The sequence below is a fragment of the Rhodnius prolixus genome, unplaced genomic scaffold (assembly GCF_049639745.1).
Source record: "Rhodnius prolixus isolate KJV_2025 unplaced genomic scaffold, Rpr scaffold_3, whole genome shotgun sequence".
In the NCBI taxonomy this organism is placed as follows: Eukaryota; Metazoa; Arthropoda; class Insecta; order Hemiptera; family Reduviidae; genus Rhodnius; species Rhodnius prolixus.
The window spans coordinates 21,206,619-21,232,043 of NW_027411603.1; the positions used below are offsets into that span (position 1 = coordinate 21,206,619).

Here is a 25,425-nt window from a genome sequence, read left to right on the forward strand (position 1 = left end):
TATCTATTATTATTATTAGGTTTAAGACCACAATATAATGTCGTTACATCAATTTGCTTGATTTAAATTACTTAAAACGACAGCAACACAGCTGCCAATCTCCTGACAATAATCATTTGAAGTCAAAACCTAATGGAAAAGGCTGAAACATACAAAAATTATAATATATTATCTGTTGTAGGAGAAAAGATTAAAATAACTAAAACCAAAAGACATGAATACAAATAATAGATTTATACATTTATTGGACTTAAAATGTGCTTTTTTTCAAACATTGATAATACCCAGTCACCTATTAACTACCTTGGTATCCCTGACAAGAAATGGCAGCAAATTCACATCATTGCAACTACAATCCGTTCAACACTAAGCTTTCCAGATTCTAGCAAAATCCAATTATGAGGCAAATGCATTGATTTTTTTCGCCTATTATTTTGGAATAATAACTTTTACAGTTAGGCTAATAAAGTATGTTAATCATCAACTTAAACATCTTCCATGATGTTTTTATTTTACTTTGAGTACAGCCCAAGCAAGACAGAGAATGCTTGAGATACATGAGGCTAAGTTTGAGAAAATTAATTTGGAAAAGTATGAACATATTCTTTATTTGCAAATTTTTCTTCCGATTAAATGAAGATATAATTGGGTTGGAAAGTCGCTTCACAATGAAAGATAAAATAAAACCGAGCTGAATAACATAATTGCAAGTTGATGTGAGAAGTTATTATTAAAAGCACATATTTTTTAAAAACAAAACAAAACTTTTTTTTCTTAAGAACTAATAAATAAATTTAATGTAACAACTCACAGTACTTCGGTTTTCGCAATGGAACTGATCTAGTTTTTCAGCACAAAGATCCGTTAACTTGATCATTGTAAAACATTAATTTGGCCGGTTAGGCTTGCAAACAATCGAATAACTAAACAAGTTACAGCCTTCCTTGTTAGGCAGCAATTAGTCAGTCTTTCTTTTTATCTGTTGATGTCATTAGTATTCTCTTTGTTTGACAAGATAAAATTTTCGCCCATTTAAATATAGATAATCTTTTACATTATTAATTATTTCATTGTTCATTGTACTTTATAAAATATTATTGTAAATGTATACCAAAATAAAAAGGTACATTAATAAACTATTGTAAATTAATTGCAATTCAATAAATGAAACTCATAGGATAATTTATAAAATAACTAATAAAATATTTATAAAGGTACTTGCCACAAACTCTTACATGCAGTAAGCAGAATGCGTTACAAAGCTCTCCTACTTCTACTAATGCAAGGCTTTTAAAGTGGAAGCTAAGAAATGAACTCTAAATGCAGCAAATAGTTGATGGCTACACGTTTTTTCACTGTCAGATTATGTATTTTAGATATATAAATCCAAAATACATCTATGATCTAAAATACCTCCACAGTGACCTATGGAATCAGGAAAAGAATAAATAAATTCGAAAGAATTTATATAGAAAAAGCGTGCAGAGTGAGTAAAAGGGAGAAGGCTGAATTAGATGAAGGACTAAATCAGAGAGTGTCCAGCCTACAGCTACCTCTCGCTAATGAGAAGAAACCAACCAGGTACCCAAAGGTTCATTATAGTTCGACATTCCAGTCAGACTATGCCCTTTAAATGCCGTTTAGCCATTTGCTCTTATTCTATTAGTTTCACTTTTAGTTCCCCGATTTAGTTTTTTTTATAAAGTAAAGTAATGAATAATGAAAGTCATTAAACTATATATGTATTACTTAATCTATCGCGATTTCTATTCATTAACCCTATTTATTTTTCTATTCATTACAATTAACTGTTCGGTAAAGCTACTCCTTAATCTGCCAACAACAACTAATTCCCAATCTACAGCGTTTCAGTAAAAAGTCATTAAATTTTGTCAGAGAAAGTAAATTTACGAACTTTCAAGTTTGCTTAATCTTTCGATCGCACTGAATTATTTCTTTTCTTTACTTTGATTTTCAATCATTGTCCAAGCACTCGAAATGAATACTTACTGCTTTTTTAAAAACGACTTTTCCATTATTTAATTCTGGTGATGAATTCAAACGAAATAACAGACTGTAAACATTACCTTTATACAGGGTGGAACCGGATAAATGACGAAAATTTTTTTCTGTTAAACTATATTCAAAATGTAGTACAACGCCGCCTGAACGAGTGTCCTATCTCTATCTATTAGAGAGTTATGATTTTTTCAGGTTTTTTTCGACTAAACCCGACCTTACGTCATAAAAACACTATTTCTCATCTTGTGCCTCACTTATTTACATTTTTCACCTCGTTTTCGGATTCAGTATTAAATTTCCTATAATAATAGATAATTTTCGTAGTTATTTAACTTTAATCAGATTCATTTATTACAATAAGAAAGTTAATTTTTTTAGGAATTTAGAATTTTCATGAATTTTCAAAAATTAGCCTCTTCGACAAAATTGGTCTTAGAGGCTGTCAAATTTCTCAAAAACTGCTCCTTTTAATACTCTTTCCAATGGTATAATAATCAGTTTCAATAATAGCTGTTTTCTTTGGTCTATTACTGAGAAAGTGCTGAAAAACACGGTGTTAGCGAAGGAAGCAAAGGGGACTGGTTGAAGCGTACTCGCATATCAATACTATTATTTATTAACAAAATCATTTCTTTAAGCATGTAAAATACATAATTACTTAGTAATTATTGATGTATCATGTTCTCAAAATGCCGACCTCGATTCCAGACGCATAACCGAGCGCGTTTTCGCATTGCTCCCACTGTTGTTGAATCTTCCTCACAACGTTAGCAGAAATTTAATTTATCAACAAGACGGAGCTCCACCTTATTATTCGGTGAACGTCAGAAGATGGTTGTCGCAACGTTTTCCTGAGTGGATAGGGCGAGGTGGAACTACCGCGTGGCCACAGAGATCTCCTGACCTCAACCCTATGGACCACTTCGTATGGGGTTTTCTTAAGAGTGAGGTCTACAAGGTTGAGGTCAACAGTGAAGAAGAGGTGAGAAGACGGGTAATTGCTGCTTCAGAAAAACTGAAAGAACATTTTCAACAACAGTGGGAGCAATGCGAAAACGCGCTCGGTTATGCGTCAAGAATCGAGGTCGGCATTTTGAGAACATGATACATCAATAATTACTAAGTAATTATGTATTTTACATGCTTAAAGAAATGATTTTGTTAATAAATAATAATATTGATATGCGAGTACGCTTCATCCAGTCCCCTTTGCTTCCTTCGCTAACACCGTGTTTTTCAGCACTTTCTCAGTAATAGACCAAAGAAAACAGCTATTATTGAAACTGATTATTATACCATTGGAAAGAGTATTAAAAGGAGCAGTTTTTGAGAAATTTGACAGCCTCTAAGACCAATTTTGTCGAAGAGGCTAATTTTTGAAAATTCATGAAAATTCTAAATTCCTAAAAAAATTAACGTTCTTATTGTAATAAATGAATCTGATTAAAGTTAAATAACTACGAAAATGATCTATTATTATAGGAAATTTAATGCTGAATACGAAAATGAGGTGAAAAATGTAAATAAGTGAGGCACTAGTTGAGAAATAGTGTTTTTATGACGTAAGGTCGGGTTTAGTCGAAAAAAACCTGAAAAAATCATAACTTTCTAACAGATAGAGATAGGACACTCGTTCAGGCGGCGTTGTACTACATTTTGAATATAGTTTAACAGAAAAAATTTTTCGTCACTTATCCGGTTCCACCCTGTATTTACTGTTAAATTGCTATCAATTAAAAAAAAAAATGCCTGGAATTCTTTTCCGGAAGAAAATTTATAGAAATATGCCTTATCTGGATTAAAGTTACCGTAGATTGGAAGCAAATAAAATCACAAATTCCCTAATTGAAATAGAACATACACATTATTTCCTTCCTCACAAACATTAATACAGTTCAGCAATTTTGTATTAGCGTTTAGTGACAGTAAAATTTATATTAAGGATTCAATTAGCGAGGAATCGGTCCAGAACAGAAATAACTTCGTCTTTTGCCAACGAGATTCGGCAAATTTATTGCCTCCTTCTTCAGGGCATGGCTACGCGGGTTGGTTGAGTTACATAAAACACAGTTTTTACAGTTTTATGTAATTCAACCGACCCCCATAGCCCGCATATTCTTTCTGGATCGATTCCTCGCTAATTGAATCCTTAATCATAGTTAAGCAATAATAAAGTTTTATGATTCTAGTTATTCTATAGATTTAGTTGCATAAGAGCTCTAAAAAAATATAAAATGTATATTATTGCAAATTAAACAACAAATAATATTTAATTCCACCTTATACGATCTTGCTAAAGGCTATTGAATAAGTTATTCAGGCGCAGGACTCTTTGTGATATTTTTAATCTTAGAATCATGTGTATATCAATATTTGCTGCAGCAATAATGATTTATTTTTCTTAATAAAATAACTTTCTTTAAGTAAATATAACAAAAAACTTTTTCAACTTTTATTGAAGGAATAACTTTTATTTCTATTATACCGTTTAAGAACGATGTTTTTTTTAAAAAATTATTCAATATTATTTTTTCCCCTTCAAGTTATTTTCACATTTCTTGGCAAACCTTCTGCATATACTGAAAGAAGTTCACTTCAAAATTATTGTCCTTTAACTTATTATCCGGTTGTTCTAATTTGCCTGGTATCTACAATTACATTCAGAAATTAATGATTATACAATAAGTATTAGTGGGTAAAGCGCGTATTTTATTGTTTAGTGAAGGCACGAATAATGGAGTATTATTTATTTTATTACAACTAGTTCAAGATTTTACTCTACGTAAGAAGTGTTGGGATTTTTTTTTTCAGAAAATACTTTCTATGAGGTCCGCTGTTATCAATTTTCAACTATAGCAATTTTTTGTTTTTAGGTTATGATGGTAAAGCACCGACCAATTTGTAATATCATTTTACCAAATCAAATAATTATTTCGTCATAGGGGGACCTCACAACAAAGATTTTAGAGAAACTAAATATAATCAAAATAAAAAATCTACCAGCTTAAAACAGTTTCTCCTTAAATGCTTTTATTTTATTTACCTTAAATCATTAAGTTAGGTTGAAAAGTTACTTATGGGTAATGTATACTTACTGATAATTAATGTGATAATAAACATTATTGGTAAAATTTAAAAATTGTTTATCTGAGGATGTTAAGTTTGTTTCATCAGAGAGACCGATAAAGTCACTGCTACAACTGCGCCACCTAAAACACCATTATAAAATATTTAACATTCAGAATTTTGTTCGTGCTATACATAAAAATGTTTTTTTTTTTTTTGTTTTCTTTTTTTGGCATTGGCTTCCGCCATACAGCCAGCATCGTCTAGGTGCTTATCAATAAAAATGTTAGTTGTCTTTTTATCTAATTAGTCCATAGATAAGTTAGAATAAAACTGTTGAACTATTTTCAAATATGTTTACTCAAACTTATTTTAAGTTAACAATAAAATATGTTTAAGTAAATACATGCCTTTTTAATTTATTGTGGTATTTGAAAATTGCGGATCTAAAGGGATCAGCACACTCTCTAGTACCACCCTCCAGAGTAGTTTGATTAGGCTATTATTTTACAAGCACGTTTTGCTTTTTAGCGTATTTATAGACAAGCAGGGAGGCAGTACGGTCGAACTGTGGGATCAGTTAAGTTTATAAGATTATAGATTCCCCGAATTTTGTCATATACAATCTCAGATAAGAAAATATTTTTTTATACAATGAATATGTAATATGTTAATCGTTTAGTAATTATTATTATTTAATTCCAAGGCTCGTCAAAAATTAATGTCTTGGGACACTGCCGCAATCCGGAATTTTCAAGACATTTCTATCACCGGTTGGTAAGCTTCTAGGGAGAAAAAAAATAGAATTTCCTTGTGCTAGGCACGTCTAATTTGAATAAGGGAGCAACGCGAATTCATCTATTCATTATACTAACATATTGTTTATTATTTTCAAAATACATGATTTTTAAATACGTAATAACTATGTAAGCTAAAGGTAGTGTTGTTCAAGAGTTGAGCTATAAGGCTATAAGGTTCGAGCCTTGAGCGCTAGCTCGGTGAGCCTCCAAGGCTCGGCTCAAAAGGCTCGACCTTTTTTTTTTTGTTTTTTATATGAAGCATTTTATTTGTACTATTAATAAATTCGTTTCTTAAAATAAAATCAAGTTATAGCAACTAATGAATTTTTCAACATATTTTTGTATAAGTATATACAATAATTTTTAAAATGTTCGTTGTTCATTGATTACTCATCATTCCTTAAGAAAAAGGCTTGCACTTTGAGAGCCTTCAACTCCAGGTTTGTAAGCCTCCAACTTGAGCTTCACGGCTCGAGCTTCGAGGGCTATAAGGCTCGAGCTCTGAAGGCTCAAGCCGTAAAGGCTCGACTCGGTTGAGCCTTCAGCTCGAACCTCAACTGAACAACACTAGCTAAAGGTAATCAGTAATCACTATCATAACTGCTTCAAACTTTTTATACTTAAATCAAATAAACTTTTTTATTTTTTTAAAAATATTTTAATGAATATATATTTTTCTAAGTTCACTGTCAACCATTTAAGGCAAATGATATTTTCAGATTATAGGGTCACCAAACACAGAAATCCATGTTTTCTAGAAAGTTTCTGATAACTGATTCAAATAAAATTTTAGATAATTTAACTTTTTGAAATCAATGGTACTTTGAATGAGACATCTCAACATATTTAATTTTGTTTTTTTTAAACTGGATATCAGAAATTATTAGAAAAAATACTGCGAGTCAAGAAGTATACCGAGATTCTTAACCGTGTAATTCTGGGTAAATTACTAACAGCAAAATGTTTTGTACCAAGAAAATAAAACTAAAAGGTTATAGTCACATTTGGTTGAATTCAGGGAGAGACCTTTAAAAAATAAATAAATAAATAAAAAACTAGTTAGGTTAATCTGAAGAGATAAAACATCTCTTATTTAACCTGGTAGCGACAAGCAAACTATAGAGAAATAAAATTAGCTAGGAAATGTCCAGAGTGAATGATACTGAATCAAACATATGTATGTGCCCAATTTTGCCTCTCTTTATCTCATATGATTCGTACTTGATATTTGTATTGTTAAATTTTTTGTTATTTACTGTAGAATGATGCTGCCAATGTGTAAAATGTTAAATTACAGTAAGTATCCACCAAATATCCAATGAAGATGTTGCTTATAACAGCCGCCATTCTGCCACAAGTCACTGTAGTTGCTAGCGCAATGCCACTGAAAGAGAGAGAAATAAAAATCTATTTTAGTTTAAATAGATAATAAAAAAATAATAAATAGCTCAATGCATTAATTCTTAGTTAGCTATTAAATCTTTATTGAAATATACATCTACTACAATTTACTTATTTTACCAAAGTTTTTTTTTTTTACCAAATTTTACCAAATCCTAATATTCGGAAGGGATCAACAAACTAGAGCAGCGTTGGACGAAGTGTATAAGCCCTAAAAGGAGACTATGTTGAAAAATAAAAAAGGTTTACCCCCAAAAATTAAGTAGTTTTTATTTTTGCACGGACTTTTCAAACGACCCTCGTAGCTCTTTTTTTATTATTCAAAAGAACTTTCATTAATTTTTAACAGATTCCCAAAGTTTCACAATACCAGAACCCTATAATCTTCTCTTTCTTTAAATAAAGGCGCATCAAAATTTGAGGACATTGGTACGTGGAGCTTTTTCTAGCACTGCCGTCGTACAGTCAGTGTTCTCTAGTTACAAACATCACCGGACAGTGAGAAGTAAGAAGCGCCTAGGAAGAGAAAAAATCTAAGAGTCGGCGGCTGGTGGACTACTCAGTTTTAAAAACCCGTATAATAATATAATTTTCACATTTAGATGATTGTGTGGGAGCGCTTTTCCTTGTTTCAAATTTAAAATTAAAATAATTTTTGTTTAAAAGAACGTTGTTAACTTTTACAAAACAACTGCCAAACTGAATAGTAAAAAATTAAAGTAATCGCCTAAAAGTAAAGTAAACGCAACATGGACCACAGACCTACTACCACAAAGCACCTAAAGCATAAATGAAAAACAAAATTGAAAGCACAAGGTGTCGAGAAATGGGAAGAAGACTGGACTAACACGATCAAGGGGCAGGAAGACACAGAAGTTCATACCGACAGTATAAGACAGAAAACAAATGGAATATTTTAAAATTAAGTACAAACTGGCGCAAGTACTAACAGGACATGGAAGAACTAGACACTATTTGCACCGGTTTCATATCATTAACGACAACAGCTGCCCTTGCGATAGTACTACAAGCAGACTTGGATCCACGAAATATATGACTGTCCACTTCTAGCACTACCGGTACAGATATCATCTAACAGAACACGTTACGACAAAAGGTCACAAATGGCCCAACACAACATCTTTACTTCTATCAAGAGACAATTTACCTTCATTTCATAAACTCAATACCAATAGACATTTTTTAATTAGACTGGCTGAAATTTTTATGAACATTGTATATAATATGTACTATATACAAATATGATCTTTATATAATATAAATTGTAAGTATAATGTATTTTAAATGAGATACAGGCACCAACTTCATTTTTTCAAATGGGGAGGTGCGGTTTTTATTTAAGAAATAGATTCCTCTATTTTTTTAAAGAAAAATTTACTTGAACGTTTTTTTTCTGTGAGCGATATTTCAGAAGTTATGAATGAAAACATGATTCTTATAAGAAATTTCAAAATGATAATATTTAACGGTTTTTTGATGGTATAAGAAGAAAAGTACTATTTTATATATAAATTTTATATAATTATAAATCGTCCCCCGAGTCGATATAACACCATCAGGCATGTAAGAGATATCTCGATAGGCAATTTGATGGACGTGTTATATCAACACAGGGGGCGATTCAGTGGCCACCTCGTTCACCGGATTTGACACCTAAGGACTATTTCCTTTGGGGATGCCTGAAAAACAAGGTATTTCTTAAATAAAAACCGCACCTCCCCATTTGAAAAAATGAAGTTGGTGCCTGTATCTCGCTTCTGGAAGCACTGAAAAAATTTTGTAACTTAAATTTGAATTTCTAATAAAAAACTAAGGGAACACGTATTTTTTAATTTTTTCTAGCTGTCTTAGTTTCCGAGAGAAAGTCGTTATCCATATAGCTTGGGACGCCCTGTATATTGTGTATTGTTGTATATTATGTATTAGATATTGTATATACAATATAATTGTGAATTATCATGTATATTATGTAGTTTTGCATGTTGTATGAACAGTGGTACATGTTGTGTGATATTCTAATAAACCTTCTACCAGCAGAGTTACTGATGGTAAGGAAAAAAAATTCTCTAATGCCTTAAGGGTCTATTACCAGCTGTCATCACTAGATGGCATATCAAGCTAGTGTTTAGAGAAAGTGATAATCAAAAATCTTTTCAGTAAATAAAATTATTAATTGATTTTTGAACAAGTTCAACTCTTTATGTTAAATTACAGTTTTCAAAAATTAGTATCCTATTGATTTTTAGATTTCATCAAAAATTTGTCTTATTTAAAAAAAGAAAATCAATGTAGTTCAAATATAAAATAATAAATTAATGAAAATAAATTATTAGGTTACATTATATTTGTGGGTAACAAATCCACTGCGATTACGAACACAATTGTTTCAATGACTGTAGAGGAAGCTTCAAAAACGCAAAAAAAGCCCAGCAATAAATAATCACTATGGACAAATGATAACGCCATAGTAGCAGTACCTGACGTACCCATGAGCACAGCTAAAACAATATTTAATTTCAGTATTAAGATTTTGGCTGACATAGTAAGAAAAATATTAAGCATAAGTGTGAATTACTAGTTGTTTCCTGGAAAAAAAGAACATTATCAAATAAACATTATGATCTGAGTGTTGTTTAATCAAAATAATTAGAATGGTTTTTGAGAAATCTAAAGAAAAGAGCCGGTTGAAAATAAAAATTGCTAATTTAAAGTTAATTAGATCAAATTCGCCTTTTGCATAAATAGCAAACAATTTTAGATAAAGCTATTAAATTTATCCATCTAACAATAACAAAATTAATCACACAACACTTGTTTACTTCCAATTGATAAATTCATGTTTTAAATGTACTGTAGAATGTTGTTATTTAAGAACGCAAAAAATCAGCTTTCAACTAATCAAATAAGATCTATTTCAAGCCTTTAATTTCATTAAAATAAAGCTACAAAGGAAAATATTTGTTCTGATGACAAAATTAAATTTTCGATAAAAAAAATTATGAATTTAAGTCCTTGACGCACCTCAAGTCCTCTTTAGCGAACTTTCAAGATCTGTTGAGCTTCAAACAGGTTCTAGTAGAAAGAAAGTATAACATCCTCTCTAATTAAGAACAAAAGTTTTACATGTGCTAGGACCGCTAGGCTTTGGAAGAATCTTTTCTCTAATTTTTTTTTTTCTCTTAAGAAAGTCTGGCCATTTCTAATCAATATTCTCATGAACTGCTCATAAGCATTCGTAGCGTCTATTATTACAAAATATTTGTAGACTGTCATTGCATACCCTAAAATTTATTCTACTTGTTTCCTAACCTTTAAGGGAATCATTAGTTCTGATGTCCAACAACTTTTAAAAGGAAGTCCATTTAAATCGGAAATTTAGAATTCTGTAGCGATTTTATTAATGATCCTTGTGCACCCGAGCGGAGCCACTTGATGTATAAACCATTGGTAACATTTCTAAATTCTAAATTTCAAGGAGACTCGCAATTAGGTTTTTATCACCGATGTAAATGAACAAATTGTTAGACAGCGAAACCAAGGATTTCCTTAGAAGTTAAATATATATAAGTATTCCGATATAATCGATGTAATCCTCGTATATTTATATTGGAGGGAAGCGAGGACGAGAGTCGTCAAGACACTCTCTGAATCAGAACTACATGGTTATTACCACTTCCATTGTTGGGCAATCAACTGGATTTTATTTACTATACAAGAAAATGCCAATTAAAATAAAGTGTCTTACAAATCAATACATACTTGGACGGAATATTTAATTTAAAATACCATTCAAAACGTAGTACTTTTTAAATTACTATTACTATGTTATTTATTAAATTATTATTCGAATTAGCAAATGTAATAACACAATCTGAACTTAGAACAAAAGAGACAAAATAATTTACTTACCCACTAATATTGTTTTGGGCACGTACATCAATGCAAAAAAGAGCAATGTAGTAGCTGGTATACAACTTGCACATATGAAAACAGTTTTTAAATAAATATCGGTTGTAATAGTCTGAACACACTTTTCATGAAGACTATTAACATTATGATGAGATTTCATGTATTGTGAAGCATAACACAGTGTAGCTATAGCTGTATTTCTTTTTGGAACTTGTTCTAAATAAAGAGAACGTCGATGAAGTAGCTCAGGAATCCAGATGATCAATGACATGTAGCTAATCATAACAAATTAAAGTGAGCATCACAATCAATAATTTAAAATATTTCACAAAGTAGTACTTATATAGATTTCAAATCAATCTAATCTTACTCTAAAAATAATAATTAACTAGGCTTCTGCCTAAGCAAAAATAATTTTTTTTTTTTTTTTTTTACATCAACTGCTTGGATCATTATGTATGTAATATTGTATTTTATGTAAATAAACACTCATTAAAGAAGTAATCTCTTTTTGTTTCCTTTTATTGTTCTAAAGAGTCCAGTGATTATTTTGAACAGCCGATTTTTTCAAACTCTGATATAAAAAAATAGAAATAAATATTAATTCTAAATACTATTTTCTGGAATTATTAATCAATTGATTTGAAGTAAAAGAGAAAAATTGAACAGGATTTTAAAGGTTTCTTTCACCTCCATTTGTGTGCGGGGTGAAGCCGAAATGTAGGTTTTGGGTTAGCCTAGGAAAACCAGCTACGTTTTTTTCAAGCTGAGCTAGTTGCAATTAGGTTCTGTGCTGCTGAAATTGTTGGACGAGGAATAACTAATTCTAAGGTCGTGATTTTTCTCAGACAGCCAAGCGGCTCTGCGAGCTATCGTTTCATACCAGGTCAATTCAAGACTGGTTTGGGACTGTATAGGTGCCCTGAAGGTAATTAGTGACCACAATAAGGTCTTTCTAGTGTGTGTGCCTGGTCATTCAGGACATAGGAGAAACGAAGCGGCAGATTTATTGGCCAGGGAAGGCTCTGCGGGACACTTCGTTGGCCCGGAGCCCCTATTTTGGGGTCTCCAAGTGTTTTAAGACTGCGGCCATTAAACTATGGGTGCAGACTAGGTCTCAAGAGTCCTAGGGCAGATAGAGGCGAAGGAGTTCACAACGGGCTATTCGCCAAGGCTGTAGAATTAATCCGTCAACACCGTGGGACTATAAGGATAATTGTAGGCCTATTTACTGGCCACTGCAGGCTCAGAAAACACATGCCTCGCATGGGCCTGGCAGATGATAGCCTTTGAAGGTTCTTCCAGGAAGAGGAGGAAACGGCACTGCACGTGTTGTGCCAGTGTGAGGGGCTTGTCTGGCTAAGGATGTTACTTCTCGGGGAGGGAAAAATCAAGGCCTGTGAGCTTTCCCCAAGAGTCGCTTTCCTGAATTAAGAGTCTGATTGAACGGACGGGTCTGGAGGGCGAGCGCTAGAGTGAGGAGAGCCACAATAGATCCAAGAGGTCGCAGTGCAGTAGCTCTTAAGGGCCGCCCTATTAGAATCTTATCACCTCCATTTGTTAATAAGCAAAATATTCCCACTCCTTGAGCGCACCTACCTTTTCTATAGCTATATGATGTAAGGAGAATCACCCACTCTAAGTGTTCGCGAATTACTCTCATATTCGTATTTTTACTTATCCGAACTCAAATTTGGATCGAACTAGAGTTCTATACAAGGTCAACAAGCTAGTCCGGTCTGCTTCTCAGCTATTGATCGTTTTCATATGATTTTCGACAAACTATTTTTTCATTCTTATACAATATGATTTCTGTTGTCAGCATTATTGCTGCATTTTCCTTCGCCGTAAATGGCTCAGGACTCTTGAGGATACCATGGGAAGGGTAATATCACATATAATATAGAAAATTCTAAAGAATCAAACAGCTGATAAGCCTAGAATATGTTTGGACACGTTTATGAAGAGATTCATGCTTTTTTAGAGAGGGCAGCAGTACTTGAGCAGTACTTTTTCTATGAAAAAAAAAAGTCCAAGTTAAACAAAACACATGTAGTTTAACCAAAGACTAATTACGTTACTGTTTAATTTTGATTAAATGTGCTCTAATATTTTTGTTATACTTTTAGAAGAAACTAATCATAAGTCCTTATAAATAAAGAACAAAACTTGGCTTTGCCAGATCATAAAATTGATGCCCCTCTCACTTTAGCTATCATTACTTTCAAAATAATGTGCAGTTTGAAAATGATTGCAGTTCTGTTAAATGCAATGTTCAAAGAGCATCCAGACGTTATCTTTGGCGTACGACTATAATTCAACAATGTGATCACGAAATGTATTAGGTCCAGATAACCCCAGAAAACATAATTTTTTCTTGGAAAGTTTGATCCATTTAACACATCACTTGATGGAATACGGAGATTCCTAAGAGATTTAAGAAAATGCATTCTAAGAAATAGAACTTGTGAAATTCAAATTTGATAAAATCTAAACTTTTGACAGCATAAAGATATTTCAAAAAGATTATTTTATTGCCCTTCAAAAAAAAAAAAAAAAAAGATTTATTTCTTTCATTTATACCTGAAAATACAGAAGAAATTTACAAGACTCAACTGAATAACTTTTACTACAGTTGTACCTCCAAAAAGTTGTTTATATTGCTGCATTAATTCTTTTAAATATCCTTGATGATGAACGGGTTTCATGCCAAAATATACTTCAATTTGGGGATCATCCAAGAGCACTTTTACCTATTGTTCAGTTCAGCATTAAATTAATTTTGTAAATTTACATATGTAATAGATTAAAAAAAAAATCTCGTTCGAAATTCGTCAGGCTTCGAATCATATCTACGGCAATGGCCAGAGAAAGTATTTCTTCAAAAACTCCTACTTATGCTCTAGGTTTTTTGTATTTGAAAGGTGCCAAAAAAATTTAAAACAAAATTTATAATAAGTAGATATATAAATATTTAATACTTTCAAAAAAAAAAAATTTGTACAAGGAAGAGGATTGCTGTTAAAGAGGACAGGTGGACAGGAGCCCCGCCGTTTACTAATTGAAGAACATATTTATTTGGAGAGTCAAATGAAAAAAATAGAGAAACTACATATTTATATAATAAATAATAACAATTGAGAAAGATTGAGAGAAACAAAAATAAATTAAGAAAAGTGTTTATTATATAAAATACCCACTAGAATACAGTAGCGAGCATTAAGATGTTTAAAATTTAAAAACCAGTGGACTGGTAGAGAATTAGAGAGAAATATAGATGAAAGGCGAAAAAGTTCAAAATTAAATTGAACTTCTAGTCATTTTTTTATTTAGTTTCTAAAAATATAATTTTAAATTGTTTAAGGTTGTTAGAGATTGGAAATTGAAAGAATTATTCGAATGATGACTTGCTTATTGGAGTGCTGTTAGTTTTCTTATTAATAATTTCCAATGCATGTTGCCTACAACTTGTTTCATAAAAATTATCTGGATTCCTCTGTTTGGCCGGCGTTAAAAGCGGGTTACATACAAGTTTTTAAACGTTATGTATTTTATCAGTAAAGTCCTGCGATCCATTCTCATCAGTTGGCCAGCCCATCTTAGTCTCGCTTCACTCTGGCCACTAGGTTCGCTTCCCCCGAAAAGGATTTGAAGCTCAGCATTGGTGTGAATATGCCACTGGCTTGTCTCACAAACTGGTCCGTAGATCCTCTCCAAGACCACCAACAAAAGTTGGTCGGGACTCGTTAGAGACTATGTCTCGGAGTAGCACATCACAACAGGCCTAACGACCGTTTTATATATATCATTAATTTGGACTCTCTGGAAATATCGTGGGATTTGAAAATTTTTTGCAAGGCTTAATTACATCGGTTTGCCGCTGCTATTCTAGCTCTTACCTCAGCTCCGGCATTACTGTCCTCAGTCAGCACGGCACCTAGATACGGCACCTCGTACTTAAAGGCCTCCACACGTTCATAGACCTTGCCCTCTACTTGCAGGCTGCCTTGTCTCTCTCCACGTTCCCTGGATAACTATTGAAACTGCATTTTCAGTACCTTAAAAATGGAGTCCCATTCCTTCAGCCGCATCCACGATCTTTTTCATGTTATCCTTTAAGGAATTAACGCTGCGAGCGTTTAGTTTTCTTGTTCACCCTCTAAAGAAGGTTGAAAGTGTGGGTGAAATGAAGATTAACCTATTAGAATTATTGGGAAATTTCTGATGAAGGGCACCAATAGTAGAACATCAATACAAGTTCTGGAAAATAGACTTTATCTGGCCATTACCCTAACTTTCTTTCCTTATAAAATAAAAATATATTAATTATCATTTTGAATTATCATGTTTTATGAAATGATGTAACGGTCTTATAAAAACAATAAATGAAATATATTAAAATGGCAAGTTATAATCAAAATACTAACCGAATAAGGAGCTTTTCCTTTACGGGCGTTTATTTTGTATATCTTCTTAAGGATTTCGCTCATTTTTAAAATTTCCCCTCTAGTAAGCAAAAATTTAGGACTCTCTGGCAAAATTAAAAGCAACAATATTGCCAATAAGCCCGGAAGTCCAGTGGCTAACGTAAATAAATTCCAAGACTTGTAATAAAACGTTCCTCCAAGATAAATATTAACAGGTAACGGGATAATTAACCAGCTGATACCTACATACTTAAAATTGGATTTAATCTAATAATTTCAAAAATTATATTTATTGTCAAAGCTAGAAATATTAACATGCCAATAAAACCTTTCAAAACAACAGTAGAGGAACAACTCCATTTTTTTAATGTCAATTGAAAACATTCACTTTCGTTTAGCAAACATAATTTCATTATATATTAAGAAGATCTTTTCTAAAGATTCAATTTACAAAATGAAGTCCAGAAGTTCCCTTTTATTTAATCTTCATCACAGAGTAGATTCTTATAGAATGTTAAAATTGAATAATTCTCCCGTTCTAAAGTAGGTGATTAGAATTGTAATGAAAGATTTAAGCAATTTTTTATTTTGATACTAATACAAAATATTATTTACTTACTCACATGGAATGTACACAACACCAAAATTATAAAATAACTCGAGTAAAAACAAAATCTTGTCTCTTTTCTCGTCATCAAGAAATTCTCCCAAATAAGCAAAGACAAGACTTGTTGCTCCAATAATTCTAAAAACAAAGTGGAATTAATGCTTATTTCTACTTATTATATCTTATTAACTACTTTTATTTTTTCTTATTATACTAGATAAGATAAGGTATTACAATCGTATGAAATGAAAAAAAAAAGTATTTTCAAATAGTTTGCATATATGTCTTCCTCTAGTGTTTGTGGATTGCATAACTCACTCAAAAACCTAATATCGTATTAAATTTAAACTTTAAATGTTGTTTAGAAACTCAGTTCAGTGGCACGTTTTCTAACGGTACACACATCAAAATACATCCCTCTACACTACTCTGTACTCATGCAGAAGGCACAATCGAACTAGCTACTAGTGCACCCCCTTCACCAGCTTCATACAAATTACAGACACACTTATTGATTTAGCATCCTGAGCAAAGAAATGACAAATTAAAATGAACCCACAGAAATGCCAGCATGTTTCTCTGGGACCTCATCTCTTCTTCAACAACAATCCTATTCCTTGCACAGATCTGGTGCGCTATTTTGGGATCTTCACAGATATAACGTCTCACTTGGAACCCACACACTAGACTTAAATGCTAAGCAATGACCAAACGCTCAAAACTTCTTTACAGATTACTTGGACGACGCAGCAAATTGCCAGTAGAACTAGACATTTATTTTATTGTTAAAGAAAAAAAAAAAAAAGTCTTGTACAAAATAATAAACAAGAAAATAAAGAACAAAACCAAAAATCCAAATAAATAAAAAAGTACACTTAAGAGTAAATAAAAATAAAACAATCTTCGTATTAAATGATACTATTAAATGGCCTACTAAAAAAACAATCTTAAGATACATCTACAAAGTATAAATTATCTGGTGCATTTCACAATCGAAATACTGTATTCTGTTATTATAAAGATTTAGCGGTTTTAAACATATCTATAGAATCTACAATAAAAAATAAAAAAAACTAATTTAATTTCAATATTTAGCAAATATTTTAATTTTGTTCCACTAACTGCAAGTATAATATAGTTTTCTAGAAATTTATGGCGTAAAATAGAATTTCTCGAGCAATATAAAAGCAGATGATTAAGGAAACAACAATTAGTTTTTGACAAAAAGGCACCGTTAAAAAAATAGTTTTAATATATTATAGGCGACAAGCCACAAATGACTACAACTCTCGACTTTTTAATATTAAGGCGGTACTGCAATTAAGAATGAGGTTGGTAATAATTAATTTCTACTACAGATCTATAGATGCAACTAAATTTGGAATTTAATACTCGGTTAATATCGCTTCTAAGTGGATTGTTTTTTAATTTTTCTGTAATATTCCTTTTATTCTCTTCAAAATAACATCCAATTTACGGAATAAATAAGAGTTGCCTGATGCTAATAATTGCCATAGAACTCGAAACGTTTAACGTACAAAACTATCCTCAAACCTATGCGGACTTACGGGCTAGAGCTGAGGAGTTCAGGACATTTTAGTCAAAACAACTCAAGACGGATAGCTGAAGCTCCTTTCTTCGTGAATATGAAAATAAGACCGCTTTGAAATGTCATCTAAGAACAATGGAAATAATTCTCAACAGAACGTTGACCTTTAAAAATCAAATTAATCCTAATAGGTAGATGAAAAATAAAAGGTGATTAGTTTATTTTAATTTTTCCATTACATTCACATAACTTTTACTTCTCAATAACTTTTGTTCTAACTCCGTAGGTTTGCGTCAATAGTAAAATCGTACATAATACCGAAATGTATCCTTACGTTTCCTTGAAGAAACCTAACCCAACCCCTCCTCAAAAACTAAAACTAATTTTAATGTGTATACAAAGTTCACTAAAAAGTCTAAGATCATTTTGGACAAAGTGAACAATCCATTGATTAAAGAGGTACTTCCACATGAGAATAATCTACAACCTCGGCTTTAGTAACCTTTTCCACAAATCAAGTTTTCTGGGAAAATAATATCAAATAGACTTACAATTATTACAATGTTTTAAGCCAATTTTAGTAACCTAATTTTCATGGAAATCTCAAAATCAGTAATATCTATTCATTAAATAACACTTTCGATCTACCAATTTTCTTTAAATTTGAAAATTGTGTTCCACATTTTATTATTATTTTTTTTTTTTAAGATGACAAGACAGTGCATCACACAAAAAAAAAGCACTTCAACGAGAAGATGAACCACCCCTAAACACAGACTAATTTTCAAAAACTACTTTTTCGTATTAAGGTTATGAATCGGTGAAAACTCATATCAAATATCTGCACGATTACATCTGTTCCTACCGCAGTAGAGTAAGAGAATGTGGAACATTATTTAATATTTAAATAACCAGATTTAAATAATATTAAACGCCAAAAAGAACATGTAACTCAGTTTTTACTTACCCCATTCCATTTAACCATCTGGCAGACAAAAGCATCCATTTGTTTACTGAAAAACTTGATACTATTGTAGCAAATAAATCAATTATTAGACAGACTAATAATGTTATTCGTCTTCCCTGAGTATCTGACAGTGGGCCCCAAATGAAAGTGCCTACAATCATTCCTAAAAATGAATACAGTGTACATTACCTTATAGATTCGGATATTTAAAAAATTATACAAAAAGGGTTTTTTAATTTTTTGTATTTTTTTTTAAATCGTTATTTTTAACAAACAACATTTTAATAATAACTAAGTTGTGAGGATTAGTGACCTTGTAAAGCACTATTTTTCAGAACAGATATTCTTAGAAGTGCAAGATGTCTTCTTAAGATACGCTGCATTAAGTTGCTTTGACTACGTTGCTTAGACTAGTAACTAAGTCTGTACAATCTCAAGTGTAATTTCAACAAACCAATGAGAAAGTAAATTAAAAAAGTAACAGTTAAATGCAGTCGAATTAAATCTCCGAATAAGTAAAGATACAAGCCATCAAATGAACAGGATAGGGATTAGTTATTTAAAGTTTATTTGTCACAAATTGACAGTTTTATATATTTATGAAAAAAAAAGAAAATTTTGTGTATTTCTTAGCAAATTCAGTTTGATTGTTTTGATTTACAGGTAATAAGCTTTCATTTAACGTCAAGATACCTAGTTTTAGAATTTGTAAACATTTTCCTCAGATATTAGCTCTTAGCTAGTCATGGTTGCTGAGGGCTCTGAACTTAGAGGTCTCGTTTGCTGCCCAAATTTTTTCTTTTCAATCTAAGGGAAACAATACAGCTCAGGGTTTCTTTAATACGGGAACATTCCGGAGTTCGGTCGTACGCCAAAAAAGTTTCGGACACTATTGACTCAGATTCATGCGCTTTATATAAATTTAAAAAATTCTCTGAGAAATATAATTTTGAAGTTTGTTTATCTTTATACTGTTAAAAGAACTATGTTGCTTAATTCCACTTTATCGTTAAAAATAGAATCTAAAATCTATTTAAGTAAGGATTGGGCAATCTTTTCATTTCACTACAAATATTTTAAAAGTACATTTTCAATTATTGTGACTAACAAACATTACCAACCTATTAGAGGACTAGTGTAGATTATTCCCATGTCCTCAGAACTGAGTCTTAAGTCACATTTCGAAGCTGGAAGTACGAATGAAAGTGAGCTAATACTTGCACTACACGTGAAGTACACCAGTCCACATGTAAAGATCAATAGTACTTGAAACCGACCAAATCCTGAAAAGAAAAGGAATGAAAGGCCGAGTATATATTGTCTAGTATTTACAAATATCTGAAATATGTATGTAAATACCTGATTCCTTCAATGCTTCATTAAAATTTATTCTTTCTGAAATAGTTAAATCCTTTAAAAACTATATTCATAATTAAAGCGATAATATACTAAAATTCTTATACTTAATTCGTCTCAAATTTATTAAAAGAGTAAAAAAAAAAAGATGTCATTCATTTTTGATGATTTAATTTTGGTGTTACTTGAATTTACAGGTTCTTGAGACGGGAGCAATTCAATGCTCATAGTTATCACGATATTTTTGAAGTTAAAAGTCGTTACACTTTCCAAAAGTAAGTAATAAATTACAAAAATTTTGCTATTTCAATAATATAAAAATATTACCAATTCAACAAATGTTTTATGATTATTTTAATTTCACCAACCTTCAGTACCGTCTACGACTTTTCTAAATAAGATTTGCTCCAAATAAGACTGGGTTATCTTGGAAACAGTCGCTTCGTACATTGTTCTACCACCCACTTTTGAGAATGAAAGTGCTGCATGAGGCGTTGCCAAAAACTGATTGCCGGTTTCACTCAAACGCAACTAGAAAGCAAGTCGCTATTTTAAGAAACTTTTCTCTGAAATAAGTAAATCTAAACTTACATTTCAATTTTTATAAGTAGGTGGTTGGGTAAGCATTGCTGGAGATTATCACGCATATTTGAGTTGAAAATTCAAGAAGTACTAGCCAGCTTTCTAACACAAAAGTAATGTACAAGATTTTAATGATGAAAACAGCTGGAAATCAGATTAAACCGTATACAGCACTTTAGAAGAAGGCGTTTTACGCTCTTCTTCGAATTTCACTAGGAAATTGTTTTGAATCAATGTTACAAGTCTATATGCAAGCAACAAAAGAATAAATTTAAAAGAAAATAGATACAGAAACCCATTCCGAAAATTCTAAAAGATTGAAAAATAATTTTTGAAATGGTACTTTCAGTTGGAAGATTTTTTTCGCTGAGATCTGAGAAGATTTTTTGGGTCCACTTGTAATGATAAAATTTCAATCACTCTCAAAATCAAAATTTTAAGGTCCTTAATTTGACTTAATTTCTTCGGTATCTCAGTGGTATTTTAATTAAATAATGCGCAGTCTTAGCATAGTGGTCGAGGAACTCATAGCAAATATATTTATTTGGTGAACAAGTTAGGTACAACAGCTCAACACAATCAGGCACTAACTGGTAATGGAGAGCAGTAGGAGCTTTACCAACCACACTGCAGCCTCTAAGAAAGGATAAGTTAAGATGATAAGTTATTTATATAAGAAAGATAAGTTTCGTGATGATAATAAGAATAGATAATACAATAGCAACCCTTATTTAATATTATTTGCTGAGTGCTCAGCGCGTTGCAACTCCTAGTGGAGATCCCAGGTTTCGGTCTGCCTGCTCATATATATAATTTTTTTGCTTTCAAAGTTTCTCTTAAATCTCACGGCGATTGACATGTTATCTTCAACGAGAGAACCTGTCCGGAGACCGGCAATGAACTTTATAAGGCTCCGGGTGCCAATAACCTTAAATATTGACGCATTAACTAAAGAAAAAAAAACCTCTATCCTTTATTTATTATTAAAAAACTAAAGAAGGGAACAAGGATCTTTGAGTATTTTTATTTGGGGAGACTGGCGAAACTAATTTTACTGGAAATAATGAGAATGACAGTGATACTGAGTTATATATATGTAACAAGATAAGAGTATATATAACTTGCATAGAGGTTCCTATATTCTAGGTGTAGAAAGATAAAAGAACTTTTTTAAGAAAGTAAGAAGAATCTTTCTCAGAAGAACTATCCTTTGCCGCCTAGATTTGTATATTGATTATTTATTTCGTCATAATATCTTTCAAATGTTTATTTGCATTACTCGTGTCCTGAACACCCCACAGATACTGAGCATCAATAACACACAAAAAGAAAAGCGCAACCATTTAAAACGGATAATGTTATCTGTGGGTGAAGCAATGCATTATAACAGATATGAGGTAGCCATTCTTAAGGCAGATCGTAAAGATTTTGGAAGCCAAATTATTGGTGCCTACCTATAAGCCTGAAAAATGAGTGTGAGGAATTTCTAACTAGTTTTCTGAAAATTCTACAAAATTTAAGCATTATTCTTTCCGCAGTATCAGCATAACAGTGACCACTCATTTCAGAAGATTAGAGTAAAACTGTAGAAGTAACTTAATTTCTTGTTGACTAAGAGTCAGGTTTCAAATTAGTTAGAGAACAGCCCAAACCAATGCCAAGAGAATCTTATATTTTGAAGTACTGGGTCACCTTTAATATGGGCTTCATTACCCATTATAAGAACATAATATGTACTTAAAATTTGAAATGATTGAATGGATGGCAAATTTGAGAAAGAAAAATTTAAGAAACATAAATATTTGCAAAAATAATTTGAGACTCATGTAACTATTTCTCTTCTCTTACTGGCCCAAAAAATGAACAGTTTTCAGAGAACTCCAAATAAATATTTCTAGCATGAAACATAATTTCAAAGTTTTTACAACCCCAATTTTTTCACGAAGGGGTGGTATGATGTAAATTGACACCAACAAAAACCTAGCCACAGTCATTGAAAATTTTTAATTGATGGGATAATTTTTTGTGTAATTTTTACTCTCAGTAAATAGAAGTATTGTCAAATTAATATTGTATTTTTATTGTTAGTAGTGTCCAAGTTTTAAAATAGAGTTTTCCAAAAATTCATGTTTTGAGACATACGGAAAAATGTTAAATGCGAATTATCTGCATGTGTGTTTGGCTATTGAATATCTCAAAACTTAAAAAGAACAGAAAAAAACAAACTTGTTATGTTCATACCATATTTTAACTGAAATCAATTTACCACAACCAAATAGAAGAGCAACTTTGAAGGGAATTTTGCGAGTAAATGAAAAATTGTTCAAAGCAAGTACTGGTGAACCAAAAATAGTACTGATGGACCAAATATTTAGTCATCTGGTCGGTATATTTCTTATCGGGTTGACGATGAAGCTTCTTTTTAGTGGTCTACTTAGTAGTATTCTACTAATCACTTAATTGCCTTACTTATTTCATAGTAACCATAGTTTCAGTTATACCTGGCTAATTTGTAGCCTGCCTAACACAACTGAACATCTAATTTTGAAGGTTAACGAATATTTCAGTAAAGTTTCTCAGTTAAACTTTATTTAACTAATTTTAATATATTTTAAATTTTTCATTTGAGGACGACATATTAATTTTTAATTGAAGTAATTCAAAAGCTTACTAGCTTGGCTGAAAGTAATTACACAAATCAGAAAAGTGCTCACCCTGCTGCTCATTCTGGAAATCGGTGTTGTCGATGAGCGTTTCATGTTGGCGAGTTGTTATGAATTATACGAAAATGAACTTATTCTTATTAAAAAGAATAGTTTCTACTAAAACTTTTATTTCTATTGCTTTAATTTCTGGAGACAATGCAAGCTCTAAAAATTAGCTATAATAAAAACATGTGGGAAAAGAATTGTTGCTATGGTTGAAAAATTGAATAACAGGTAAGAAAGTTTTAATTTAAAACATGTGTGTCTATTTTTCAGGTATTAATATAACTAAAAATAAACCCTCTTTAAAAGCATTTATTTTGCGCAAAAAAGAGAAAATTTTTATTACTTTTTGTGTATATGTTATCATCCAGCAAGTGTATCTTCACAGTACTTACTGGGGATCGTACTGAAAATGGTACCAACGATTTTCTTTAAACTTAAGAAAATCCTTCTTAAGCCAATCCTAAGGAAGAAATGGGGTTAACCACCCCATAAAGTTTAATTTAAGAGTTATGTTCAACCTTCATTACACTAAAGGGAATCCAATAGAAAGTAACATACGAAATTTTTATAAAATTCGTTGAGCGAAAGAAAACATATGTGATTGGGCCGGAGCTTTACGTTCAACGAAAAATTTTCATCCATTGACTATGAATCATGTTAGCCCCTTCTGCGTTTAAGGTCGGCAAATATTAAAAGTGTCAGGAACGATTCCTGATCAATGCACGAATCCAATATAATCTCTCTTAAGATTTTTCAAGAAATCCACTTCTCATCAAATCTCTAATATTTTCCTAAAGCATGTGTCATGTACTGAGTTTTAATAATAGTGGCTAGTGAACTGTACGAAGCTCCTTGGGGCCGACAGCTACTCTAGAACCCAGGATTTGCGCGTGAAAATGCGTTTATCACTGAAGTAATCCTTTTTTTAATATTATTATTACGATTAAACTATTAACTAATTTTTGTACGTTTCAATTATTTTAATAATAATCTTCAATCGCTGAAAAAAATTATACAATATCAATATTTAAATTTATAACGAAATTGTTACAGTTTTTAATATTGTAGCTCAACCTTTATCTTAAAAATGGCATTCGCAAATATTTTGATTCTGTGGAATATCTTCAGGTTTTAGAACTTTTAAGGTTAAATACTAATATTTTAGATGTGAATCGACTCGATAAATTAAGGAAAAAGCAATCCATCGTCAAAACTAACAAAGATAGCAAACTTTACTTGCTTCACTAACTTTAACTTAATAACAATATATGAATATATAGGCTTCGTGAGTACAAATTATTAAACTAAGGATTCAAGATTGGCGTGGAATCGATCAAATAAAAACAACTCGTCTTTTTGCCTACGTTTCGACAAATATATTGTCTTCTTCAGGGCGTGGCTATGCGGGTTGGTTGAGTTACAGAAACTAAGAGTTTAGTTCTTAATTTCTATAATTTCCTCGACAATCTTGAATCCTTAGCTTAATAACATCAGATTAGATTGTATTAAAAGGGCGGTTCCACCAAAAAGGGGAAGGAACGCAGGCAATCCTAAATGCCCATCAGCTTAATAACAATAGTTGTGTTTTTTTTACATTTGGGAAGCACCGGACTCGCGAATGAAATCTTTCAACGTTCATGCTGAAAAAAATTATTAAAAAAACAAAAATACTAACAATACATACACAATTCATATTCTAAAAATCTCTTTTTCGGACTCAGATGAACTCAAAAACGATATTTCTGGTGCAATTTCGAATTAAGAAATTTTACAAGATCTCAACAATTTTTTTTTTTTATCGGTAATAAGCAATATAATAACAGAATATTGTTACTCACTAATTAAAATAAGTCGATCATACTGGGTGAGGTGTGTGGCTATGAAATACAATACATAGGAACTATAAAATACTAATTATTTTATTATTATTATTATTTTATTATAACTTATTATCCATGACTGTTCAAAGTTTCAATTTAATGTATACATTGATAAAATCTTCACTTT

At 31.5% G+C, this 25,425-nt stretch overlaps 2 protein-coding genes across 13 annotated transcripts in view; one reads left to right on the top strand and one right to left on the bottom strand.

The window, feature by feature from the left end:
- Nucleotides 1-25,418, bottom strand: LOC141453571 (synaptic vesicle glycoprotein 2B-like). 9 transcript variants are annotated; one of them, XM_074126957.1, is made up of 15 exons: nt 25,257-25,418; nt 20,494-20,656; nt 20,129-20,164; nt 19,891-20,052; nt 18,770-18,932; nt 16,270-16,391; nt 15,647-15,888; nt 13,803-13,972; nt 11,220-11,494; nt 9,649-9,808; nt 7,145-7,272; nt 5,118-5,231; nt 4,508-4,670; nt 812-979; nt 1-142 (listed from the first exon to the last, which is right to left on the bottom strand). In XM_074126957.1, exons 2-12 carry the CDS (start codon nt 20,573-20,575, stop codon nt 5,179-5,181), a joined length of 1,593 nt encoding a protein of 530 aa, XP_073983058.1. In that variant the 5' UTR covers nt 20,576-20,656; nt 25,257-25,418; the 3' UTR covers nt 1-142; nt 812-979; nt 4,508-4,670; nt 5,118-5,178. The 9 variants fall into 9 exon arrangements, with proteins under 9 accessions (XP_073983058.1, XP_073983053.1, XP_073983057.1 ...); XM_074126952.1 differs by lacking the exon at nt 25,257-25,418 and adding an exon at nt 23,422-23,618 and having other exon boundaries at nt 18,770-18,920; XM_074126956.1 differs by lacking the exon at nt 25,257-25,418 and adding an exon at nt 23,422-23,618 and having other exon boundaries at nt 15,647-15,801.
- LOC141453576 (uncharacterized) overlaps nt 1-25,425 on the top strand; it is a 33,020-nt gene that overhangs the window by 3,682 nt on the left and 3,913 nt on the right. Inside the window, exon 3 of one of the 4 annotated variants that reach the window (XM_074126962.1) lies at nt 20,323-20,400. The exons of 2 other annotated variants lie outside the window; for them this stretch is intronic. The gene's annotated coding sequence lies outside the window, so the exon portion shown is untranslated. Of the gene's footprint in view, nt 1-20,322; nt 20,401-23,754; nt 24,332-25,425 lie in introns of those variants that run through there. One more of the 4 variants, XM_074126964.1, reaches the window with a different exon arrangement.